Source organism: Crotalus tigris, unplaced genomic scaffold (genome assembly GCF_016545835.1).
Source record: "Crotalus tigris isolate CLP2741 ecotype Arizona unplaced genomic scaffold, ASM1654583v1 scf7180000024437.13266115, whole genome shotgun sequence".
Taxonomy (NCBI): Eukaryota; Metazoa; Chordata; class Lepidosauria; order Squamata; family Viperidae; genus Crotalus; species Crotalus tigris.
The window spans coordinates 11,192,578-11,204,625 of NW_024100606.1; the positions used below are offsets into that span (position 1 = coordinate 11,192,578).

At 38.2% G+C, this 12,048-nt stretch overlaps 1 protein-coding gene across 7 annotated transcripts in view; it reads left to right on the forward strand.

The window, feature by feature from the left end:
- Positions 1–12,048, forward strand: part of RSU1 (Ras suppressor protein 1) — a 114,865-nt gene that overhangs the window by 59,152 nt on the left and 43,665 nt on the right. For 6 of the 7 annotated variants that reach the window (XR_005555218.1, XR_005555219.1, XM_039331737.1 and 3 more), the window contains one exon: positions 245–377. Coding sequence is in view for 5 of the 7 variants with exons in the window: in XM_039331737.1 (XP_039187671.1) it covers positions 245–377 (133 nt within the window). In the remaining 2 variants the exon portion in view is untranslated. Of the gene's footprint in view, positions 1–244; positions 378–1,368; positions 1,388–12,048 lie in introns of those variants that run through there. The other variant, XM_039331742.1, reaches the window with a different exon arrangement.

Here is a 12,048-nt window from a genome sequence, read left to right on the forward strand (position 1 = left end):
ACTTATTTAGAAAATTTATATTGCTGCCTGCTCGCACATGGCAAGTCAAGGCTTACAAGACATAAAAGCACAATATAAAAGAAATAAAAATAATAAAATAATAACCCCCTACTCCACTGTTGAAATTATTGCTTCCTCCTGCTCCTCCTCTTATTTTTTTCTCCTTCCTAGGTAATATTAAAATATTCTTCTTGTAATCAGGTAGTAACTGTTTTTCAACAATATTAAATATTAATTTTTTCAGGAAACTTGGATTTGACTGGTCAAAAGCAAGTCTTCAAAGCAGAAAATAATCCGTGGGTTACTCCTATTGCAGATCAGTTCCAACTGGGTGTTTCTCACGTGTTTGAATATATTCGTTCAGAAACATATAAATAGTGAGTATTGCATTTTTGCATATGTTTTGTTCCATGGTTCCTTGCTCTGATATTTATTAGGACATTTTGTTGTATTATTCATCTCCTCATAAACCAAAGGGTCAACATTTCCCTGAATTTAAATTATTTTCCCCATTCTAATGTCTTCAAGATATAGTGTTACATTTCTCATCATTTCAAGCCACCATAATTTTTGTTTTTAAGTTTTTGTTTCCCATAATTTGTGATTGTGGCAATACAGGAGTTCCCCCCCCCCATATACATATAGTATTTATTCCTTCCAGTCTGCATCTTGTCTAAACAATTGCAGCTTATTTCAGTTAAACCCTTGATGTGATTTAACAAAACTTTAAAAGTTTTATAAATAGATTCTGCCTGAAGAAAAAAAATTAGAATTGTTGCATGTTATATCAGTAAAGATATTCCTTAAGTAAATATTAAATAAATGTAATAATATTATCTATATACTGCTGAAATAATTATTGTTTGTAACCTTCACTTGGGTAAAATTGGAAGATATGGGGCAACAATTTTTGAACCAAGGTAAATCAAATAGAATAACTTATAGAATGCTAAAATCCATGATTCCCATAGGAATGAAATTTTTAGCAAGTCATGGGCATTTCAGCACCATCATGTTTGCAACTACACTTCCCAGAAATTCATGGGTTGTGTTGCTCAAGGGAAGATGCTCATCGTCTTCCCACTTCTGCTGTCCTTTGCAACCAAAAGAAGGGCAACAAATTTTGACAGATGAGCAACCATTGTCTTTGGAATTGAGACTGAAAATTTAAATCTCTTAATGTAGCTGAGCACTGAGGGAAATAAGAGGAATCAACTCAAATGCCTGCCCATGAAGTAGGACTGGCTGGGGGTTGACCGGTAAGCCCTCTTCCTCTCTGGATTGAAGGGGCCTTGAGGTCATGCTGGGATGGAAATTGGGTACAGTTTTCCTTGGAATCCATAGTTCCCTTTCTTCCTTTGACTCCAGGAAAGTGGCAGGCAGTTCCTATGCTCTTAGCAAAGTGACAGCCAAGAAGGAAAAGGAATGATGCTCCCTGCCAGCTTTCCACAAGCATCATCAATGAGAAAGCCAGTAAGAAGTTGAAAGTTGCTTCTGTTCCTGCTGCTTTTTTGTCTTCATTTACAACATTCCATCAGTTTCCCAGCCATTCTCATAATCACTTACTTATCTTCCTGCTTGGAAGGGGAGGGGAGGGGGGAAGGAAGGAAGGAAGGAAATAAATTTCTGCTCCCCGCCAGAGTCCCCTAAGGAAACACAATAGGAAGCTGGGAGGAAGTTAAAAGTTGCTACTGCTCTCACTGCCTTTTTGCCCTCTTTTGGCCATTCTTTTTTCCTGTTTAGGTAAAGGAATATCTCTGAAATCATAACCAGAAGGGCACAAGTTGTCTAGTATCTTTTAAAGTTAAGGTCATGGTTTCGTATTCTGTTCCTGTTGTCTATGAAAGTGCATTTGAAAACAAATGATCATATGACATAAATTGTTTAGATAAAATTTAAAATATGTTCCTTTATATGGCAAACGGAGTTCACATTTGTGATGGTGCTCCTGAAATTTCTTGATCAATCATGTGAGACATTACATGTCAACTTTTTCCATTGGATGGAAGTCATTTTTTAGTCTTAGTGACTACATAGATATATTTTCTCCATGATTTGCTTAACTTTCACTTAGAATTTATTGAGAATTATTCTTTGTTCATTGGTATAGGGTAACATAAAAATGACTTGGGATTATCAGAAGGAAAAAGGAAGAAAATTCTGGGAGTAGTGAGCAGTGCAAGAGTTGAAATATATTTTGCTTGTGGGTAAGGTACATTAATGGCATGGTGGGAGAAGATTATTTCCTGAATATTCTGAAATGAAAATTCAAGTGGAATATATAAGGAACGTTCCAAGTCTGCAGTTTATAGACACAATCCAGAACAGACCTAATCCAGCTGTGGAATATATTTCCTGATTACATTTGAAGGAACAGTACTAGCCCTCCAGTTAATGATGTTAGTGGAATAAATATGCCTCCACACTGGTATAAACAAATTTTATCAGTAAAGCTTAATTATGTTCTCAGAACACTGTTTAGATGTGAATCTATGCCACCAAAGTTACCTTTTTCTGAGGGAGTAGAATATTTGGGTACTATCAGCCTGGATCAAAACATCTCCTACTTCCTGTCATCAATTCTGTCTTCCCCGGTATCCACCTTTTTAGCCAAGTAGGTTTATGTGAGATCTATACCTACTAGTTATTGAGTATCTCACTGATTATTGATAATTTGTACAGATAAAACAGATTCACAAGTTGTCCTAGAATGTTGTTTATTTGACACATATTACAAAAACAGAAGACATTTGAGATATCAGCTTTGTGTTTGGAAGTACCATAGCTAAGAAAAGGAATTAAACTGCATAAATTATTGAAATAAGCCTTTACCTTCTGGTTCATGATGCATTTTCAATGAGGCCTTCAGTAGTGAATGAATTTCCCTCCCATGGATTAAAGTATATGTCAATTGCAACCGCCATATGTTAGGAATTATGATGAAACCATTAAAAAAATGTCTGGCTGTGTTAAATGAGACGTAAATCCAGTAATATTGCAGTGAGCCATTGTCTTAACATACAAGAAGTTGTAATTAGCCAGAGAACATAATGGATCTTTAATGGATGAGAATTTTTGATGCAATGTACTTTTTAAAGATGTTCTTTTAAAGATGTCCATGTTAGGTTCTCTTTCAGGTAGTTTCAGGATCAGAAATTTTGGGACAGAAATAACTCTAAGCTGTTTGTATGTGCAGCAGAGGTTTTTTGGTAACAAATAATACTTAGGGAACCTTGATTGTATTAAAAAGGAAATTGTTGAGGAAGATTATACATGAAAACAAGAAAAGGGTACTTTTGATAGTTGTCCTTATAATAAAATAAACACCTAATAAATAATAATTCTGGACTAACTTTGGTTTGAAATTCCAAAGCTAATATGAGAATATATTCCATTAAACTATGATACTTTTTGTAGCACACCACATTGTGTTAAAGCAGTCTTTTTCCTTTGAAACCACAAACTATAATATATTTCTTTTATGCTTTTGTTGACTTGGTTTTGTATTTAGTTCCCTAGAGGTAAGAGACATTATTTAATATTCCATATAATCCAACATTATTTTTACTTGCTTATTCCTTTCAATTGCATTTTGAAAAGATTAGCAAGCTGATAAACTGAAAAGACACAGAAAAGAAGTATAAGGGAAAAGATACAGAGAAAAGAGATGCATTCTTTAAATCCATAACAAAATGGATGATTGGCTTTTAATATCTTGATGCCTTCCCCAAAATGTACTCAAAAGATGTGGTTGGGAAAGCTGAGAGTTATATTCTGGTGCATCTAGAGGGCTCCACATTAGGAAAAAATAACTCCTAGGATGACTATATCTAATTTAAGCTTATTCCTCCCTCAGGAGAAAGACCAGAACTTTTTATTTCTTATAAGCCATAATGCTAAAGCCTTTCCTTTGAAGGTAATAATTATATAGTTTATATTGGTGCTCCTAGTCACCTTTCAAAGTAACCTTTTATATTTGAAGTATAATTCTCAAGAGATCGTGTATGTCAAAGATAGTGACAAAGACATGATGAATAGTAGACTTTATTGGTTATAATGTACTCAGCAAGTGCATATAGACATAAATGTTTAAAACAAAACAGAAAATCAAATTCCTTTGAATAATTGCAGTCCTGAAACACTATTCAAAATTGGAATAATGGAATTAGTAATTTGATGGTAAGCTTTTAATGTGATAAGAAAGAAGGGATATTAAGGATTGGCCTTAGTGGCTAGACCTCATGAAGCAAGAGGACATTTTCCAAATATGATATGCATATTAATTATATTGCAACCAAGAGCTCTTTTTTTCTGAACAACATATTATTTCAGTGATCTCATTTATGGTCCTGATTTTGAAGTCACTGACTGATTATTTCATCTCAGCTAGAGATTTTATTACAGTGGTTGCAGTGTTTTTCACTCTTTGCTTTTTTCTGTGTAACTGTTATACTAAACATACAGTTTTTTTCACACTTGCTTTGAGAGGTGCTGTTTCCTTCAGTGACCTTGTCTTTTCACTTCATGCAGTTCTTAAGAAGTGTTTTACTTCATTACCATTGTGGAATTAACTTCTAGAATTAACCTTACGAACCAGAGTAATTCAGTACCATGTCTGAAAAATAGTCAGTCCTCGAGCAACCTCAGAAGGTCCTTTGTATCTATAGTCCAACACTGCAGTAGTTGAATTATCTTCTCAGCTTCTTTGTGTGATGCCAGATAATATTAATATGACAAATGAATTTTAATATTTAATAAGTGAAAGGGGACTTTCCACATAGGAAATAGGACAAGATGAGCTAATTCTACTTTATTGTAAGGCTATATTACCAGAATCTTGTAAATTTGAATGTAAAAAAATCTTTCCTTTTGGAGACCAAATTACTTAGGATCAGAATTTCAGAAAATAAGTGGTTTTAAAAATGGTTATATGTTACCTTTGATTCATCTCTTGTATATAGTCTTCTTTTGTTTTCATCCAAATAAGAAAATTCTAAAATGTTGGGATAGAAATATACTGGCTTGTTCTTTCACTTGGATGCTTCTAGGGGCTATATATCACTGCCAAATGTTGTTTCAGAAATAGAGTCTGTTTTATAAAAAGTCAGTGCTGAACTCCAGAAGGAATTATTTAGTGATATCTAAAAAACTTGAGGGAACCCAAATTTTTTAGAACACATTTAATATTTAACGCCCTATTGAAGTTACATACTGCTATATTTCCCTTTAGATTATTCAGAATGATTAGTACAGGGATCATCTATAAACAGTTCTATAATACAGGGACCATATGTAAACAGTTCTATATTATAAAGAAGAAAAATTAATGATAATATCTGCAGTAACTGTTTTCTCCCAAGAAAAGTCTCCTTGGTGACATCATATCATTACACAAAAGAGTGCTGGGGGATGCCTGCTCCTCCAGATATAATTGGGCTCCAATTCTTATTCTAGTCAGATTATGATTTCAAGTGATATAGATGTTTGATAATTTGCATCTGCCATTGCTTGATTGGATAGATCAGCCCAGACCTTTTAAATTACCCTTTTTGCCCCTGTGGGCCACAGAAGTATGTAGCTGAAGAGTGAAATGTTTTTCTGTTTTTTAAATCTGAAAGGTAGAGACACCTACACAAAACATGCCTGTTCATTTGTCCCAAATTTTATTTTTCAGTGGCAGGAATAAAATCCTGGGGATCCCTGAAATCTTGAAAATGACATTGTATTCCACAGAGTGTCCATCACAGAATTAAATCCTTTCACCTTTCACAAACAATGAAAGGTTTATCTCAGTGTTTAACTAGCTAACATTCTGTTGTTGATGTGAGTTAATGCATTATGGGATCACAGTTAATTGATGCAGAAGGAAACTAATTATCAGCTTTCATATGTATAGGTAGACAAGTGGAATCAGAATGGCTAAGCAAGGCAGTTGTTTAAATCACATCCAATTTTATTACCATTTTTGCCATAGGTGTTAAACTAATTACTGCAGTTGTTAAGTGAATCATGAGTCATTAAGCAAATCTGACTTCCTTCGTTGACTTTGCTTGTTGGAAGATGTCTAGAAAGATTGCAAATGATTATCACATGACCCCAGGATGCTGCAACCATCATAAATACATGCCAAATGCCCAAATTTTGATCGTGTGACTGTGGGGAAGTTACAACAGTTGTAAGTATGAGGACTGATTGTAATTTTTTTAGTGGGCTGTTGTAATTTCAAATGGTTGCTAAATGAATGGTTATAAATCAAGGACTATAATTGTATATATAATATATAATCCATATAACAATATGACCAGATGCACTAGTTTTATTTTATTATAAGGTTACATTAACAGAATCTTGAAAGTCTTGAAAGTATAGATCTTGCATGTCTCTTTTACAGCCTGACAAGTTAGGGAGGCTCCTTTGTGAATTTCTTTCTCTTCCCCTTATGCAACTGCAAGCTATGCACCCTCTAATCTGATTGTTCTTCCCCATCTCCCTATGTCTTTCCCACATACTATTACACTAATGCTGGAAATGGAACAGTTCAGAAGCTAAGCTAAGGAAGGACAGTACTAAAAATTAGAAAATTCTTAATCCCTTTATAATTTCAAAAACACTTGGATGGTTCATCATATTTACAATGGGCAAGATGAGTTACTATGTACATTGCCTATTTCTATTTGAGACATAAATTAAAAAGCAGCATTTTTATAATAAAAGGGAACACTCTGCAATTTCTATTCTCTATACAGTAATATCTTGTTTTATTACATACTGGATTTTTATTGAGCTCCAGTTTCTTATTTCAAGCTTCATATTGTGCAAGACATTTATGTTATCCCAGGCAGTTTTTACTTAGCTGTTGAAGGCTATCTGGTAACTGAGAAGTCATCCTTGCATTGTGAACTTTTTATGTAGTGAAGAGGATAATGGATATTATTTCAAATTAACTTGACTAATTTGCAATTTAGCTTAAATCTTAATTTTATTTTAGTGAATAGATGCTATTTAAAGTTTAAAATAACTACTTTTTCAGTCTACTGTATAGTACAGTATGCATATTACAGCAAAAGTAATAATAAGAAATCAGAAACTTTGGCTAATTATTTAAATGCTGTCCAACTATGTTTTAATTTGAAAAATGGGAAAAAACAAGTGACTTTCTTCTCAGGATGTTGCTATACTTTTGAAAACATGTGGTTTATCGACGGTAGATCTTCAGTGTAAGGGTATCTGTCCTTTTATGCTGCAATATTTAATTTTAGTTATTATTTTAAGTGAAATAAGCTAGCATTATTCTTATTAGTAAGGTTGTACATGTTCTTAAAATGCACCACATCCTAATATCACCCCAGCAGAACATTTTCATTTTTTTCTAAAAATTATAATAATATTTTGAAGAATCTTACTTGCTTAAGTACACAAAGCTTTAAAGATGCCTGGTTCTCACAGAAAGTTAAATAGCTCCCATACCTTATTTCTCAGCAGACTTATTTTGATGGGGAATAAATGCTAGCCACAATTTGTTTTGATCAAGAATTCCTCAATGATAAACTGCCACATCTGTACTAACAGAAATTCATGGCAGTATGACTGATCAATTTTCAAAGAATTTGAAGACTTGCTTGTTTTGTGTAATGCAAAATGTATAAATACTTCCCAATTCTTCCAACACTTATCTCAGTTTTAATAGCAATAATAATAATATTTAGACTCATATATTGCTTCATAGTGCTTTAAAGCATCCTCTGAGCAATTTACAATTCCAACATTCTGGGTCCTTATTTTACTGACTTTGGAAGGATGCAGGTCGAGTGTGGGTGTGGGTGGAGTTAGCCTGCAATGCTGCATTCTAATCACTGTGCTACCATGGCTCCTCTAGTTATATTTTTGTACCATACTCTTATTATCAGTTAAAATTTGGGAAGTTATGCCTTCCTGAACCAATGAACTGTTTAAAAAATGAACTCTAATAAATGTGTATTTTACAAAATTCCAAGATAATTGGCTAATCCTTATCTGAGCTCATACGTTGAACAGGGACTGACCTTAAGAGTACTTGGGTAGGAAACCACCATGAAATATCAGGGCTGAAGTTCAAATTATAGGTTGAACTTCCTAGGACAGGGGTAGGTAACCTTGGCTCTTTTATGACTCATGGACTTCAACTCCCAAAATTCCTAAGCCAGCCATGCTGAGAGGAAAGGGAGAGGTTTCCAAGCTGAGCCATGCTGGCTCAGGAATTCTGGAGCTGAAGTCCACGAGTCATAAAAGAGCCAAGGTTGCCTACCCCTGTCCTAGGAGAAGACAATGTCAAACTGTTTCTGTATTACTGCCAAAAGCCCTGCCTTTTTCTTTCTCTCTTTAATAAGATAATTCACCAATGTATTCAGACTATGAAACATTAAAAAAAAAGCAGATGCTTTCAATTTAAAAACCATTATTGGTTAGTATTTGAGTGAGGGACCATCTATGAAGGCCAGGGGTGTCAAACTCAATTTCATTGAGGGCCACATCAGCTTTGTGGTTGTCCTCGGGGGCCGGATGGGTGTGGCTGGGGTGGGTGCAGCCTACTAGGTGGGCATGGCATAGACATGGCCTACTGGGTGAGCATGGCCAGCTTGACGTCACTAGCGTCAGGGGCACCCATGTGGGCCTGGGCAGGACTGGGGCAGATCCGAGGATCTCCAGCGGAGGGGAGTGGGACTGGGATGAGCACCAGGGCATAGTCCACTGGAGGAGCCTCACGGAGCCTTAGGCCATGCAGGGGGGCCCTGGATGGTGGCACGGACTGCCCAGAGCCCTGGGCAGCAGAGGTCAAGCGCCCAGCCTGGCCCTTGAGCTCCCATGGCATCGGGACCCCACAGCCCTGCCTAGCCTAGCCACATTTCCCCAAGGGGGTGGCCAGCTGCGCTACCTTATCCTCGAGGCTGCTGTTGCTGCTGTGCTCGCTCTTCTTGGCCAGGTTGCTCATGGTGGGTGCAGGAGGGCAAAGTGCGTGGGTCAGAGGGAGGCCCACTCCCTCTCTATGCCAGGAGACCTGGCTTTGTAATCAAAGCATCCTCTACAATAGGATGGGAGACTACCAGGGGATGGTGAAAGGGCAACAGGGCTGCTAGTGGCCAAGTGCTAAGGCAGGACTTCCCTCAGACCTTCCCTCCCTCCCTCTCATTTCAATCTCCTTCCTTCCTTTTCCTTCCTTCCTTCCTTCCTTCCTTCCTTCCTTCCTTCCTTCCTTCCTTCCTTCCTTCCTTCCTTCCTTCCTTCCCTCCCTCCTTTTCATTCCCATCTCTTTTTTCCTTCTCTTTCTTCGTTTCCCTTCCCACCTTCCTTTCTTCCCTCCCTCCCTCCCTCTTTCTCTCTATGCCCAAGAAGGGACAAGGGGAGGGGGAGAGGCTGGCAGTGCTTCTGTCAAAGAATAAGAGTTGGAAGAGACCTTTGAGGTCTTTAGTGCAACCCCCTGCTAAGGCAGGGGACCTATACCATTCCAGACAATGGAATATCCAATCTCTTCTTAAAAGCCTCCAGTGATGGAGCATCCACAACTTCTGAAGGCAAGCCTTTTCACTGGTTAGTTGTTTTCACAAGTCCTTAGTTGTAGGCTGGTTTTCTTCTTGATTAGTTTCCATCTATTTGCCTTCTGATGCTTTGGAAAATAGGTTGATCCCTTCTTTTTTATGGCAGAGAAGAAGGGATTGGAACACTGCTATCATGTCACCACCCCTAATTCTTTTCACTAAGCTAGACATACCCAATTCCCACAAACATTTGGCATATATTTTATCCTACAGCCCCCTAATAATCTTTGTTTACCATCCATTTAGACCGATGGTCCCCCTGGTTTGGTTTATGGAACAGTGGCCATGAGCAGAGCCTTCTCAGAGACAGCACCCCAATTATAGAACTTTTTCCCAAGGAAATATGAAAAATATGAATAGTGCATCCCTCACCTGTTTAGAGGCAACTCCAAACACACTGTTCAGCCAGGCATATGTAGAACAACACCACATTTTATTGTCAAACAGCACTAAGTAAATTACTATTAATATTTTTCTTTCTTAAAATACACACTTTTAATATTGTTTTAAGCAGTGCTGGTAATGCTTTACAATAGCTGTCTTTGAGGGTTTTCTTGTAAACCACCCTAGATTTCTCAGAAACATTAATTTCGAATTAGATGTTGATTTAATAAATTAGGCAGAAGAAACAAATGTTTAAATACATCTAAATCCCTCAGACCTACTGCCTCCTAGGCGCATACTGCAGAGAAAATAAGGCATTGCATTTCTAGCCAGCATAGCCACAGGATGATGGGAACTGTGGTCCATGACACCCAAAGGTTTGGGTAAGGCTGGATTAAATTATAAAAGAGCAGATAAGAGGAAGTAGAAGCAAGAAACACTTTCCACATCTCCAACAAAATAATTGGGGGGGGGGGGCATTGACTCGGCCTTTTAATTTCAACTCATGCCAATTCCTTTTCCCATTCAATCCAAAGAGTTCTATTATTGCTTGGATTTTGGGAGGGGAGACAGCAAGAATAGACCACAAAGCTCTCTAGCCTGCATGCACACCACCCCCTTGACGCAGCATGTGTATGTGTGTGTGAGAGAGAGAGACAGAAAAAGAGGGCCCCTTTTTTGTAAGTTTGCTTACTCTGCAATGCTCCTCATTTCCCACACTTTTGCTTCCCTGCTGGCTCAATCTCTCTCTCACCACATACACAAACACTCACAAACAAAAACTCCCTGCCTTTCCCCCCTTCTTGCCCTTTTCCTCCAGCTGCACCTGAATGGAGTGGGAGGAGGTTAAAAAAAAAGAAAAGGGGGGGAGAAAGGGGGAAGTTCGCCTTTTTTGTAACACCTCAGCTTCCTCCTCCTCTTCCCCTTCTGTCTGTCTGTCTGTCTGTCTGTCTCTCTCTCTCTCTCTCTCTCTCTCTCTCTCTCACACACACACACACACACACCTTCCTGCTTTCTCTTCCTTCTCACCCTTTCTCTCCAGCCACCATAGAGATTCACACGTTGGTTGCCAGCAGTTCTAGGCTGCGGCTCTGCATGAGTGCTACATTCCCCTCTCCAGCCCTACCACATGGTGGAGGGTGACTGGGAGCCGGACACTGCGTGCTCCCATCTCTGCACCTTTCATCCCACAGGCCGGGCGTGCTCTGGGGCACTAGGCTTACAGAATACCATGGCCCAAGCGAGGAAGGATGCAGCAAGTAGAGCCGGACAAGGAGAGGCCCAGCAAAGCGGGACGTGGCCAGGAGTGACGGGGTTAGGCTGGGAGGGGTGGGGCAGGCTGAGGCCAATGAGCTACTGCTGTGCATCACCAACCCCTGAGTGCTCACCGTTTCCTATGCATGCATCGGGAGGGCGCCCAGCCTGGTTGGGATGGGCCAGGGCTGGGGCAGCGTGGGCTGGTCTCTTGATATCTGGGACAGCCCCAGAGGCCAAATCTGGGCCCTCTCATGTTTGACATGTCTGGACTAGGCTAAAAAATTGGAAAACATCACTGAGAAAGACATGTCTATGGAGTCAGTGAGAATCATGCTCTATTTAAAGGCATCTATCTTAAAAGCTACCTGTACATCTTAAGCAGTTCACTGCTGATGGGAAAATTTTTTGCTGCAACTGTAGGTTTGTTACTTTTATAGTATCAGTTATATGTGATCCATTGTCCAAACTATCTGGGGCTGACATCCTATCTGATTTGGATGATCATAGGTTTCTTCCTTTCAGGCAACTAAACATAAAGGAATTAAGTTCCTTCCTTCAGCAAGCTAAATTACTGCAATATATTTTGACAATGAAGGTATCTTAGGTAGCTTTAATTTTTCATACTTCAGTACCTTCATATATTTGGACATAGTTCATACTGTATTATAATCCAATGGTCTCTCTACTTCTATGTGAACTGGATGCATGGGAAAGGTGTTTCATTTCCTATTTATTTTTGGGTGAAAACATGTGTTCGTAGCATTCTATTTAATATTCAGAGTGTCAAAAATGTCTATCTGTCTCTATCTCGCTATCTCTCTCCTCCTGGATTTTT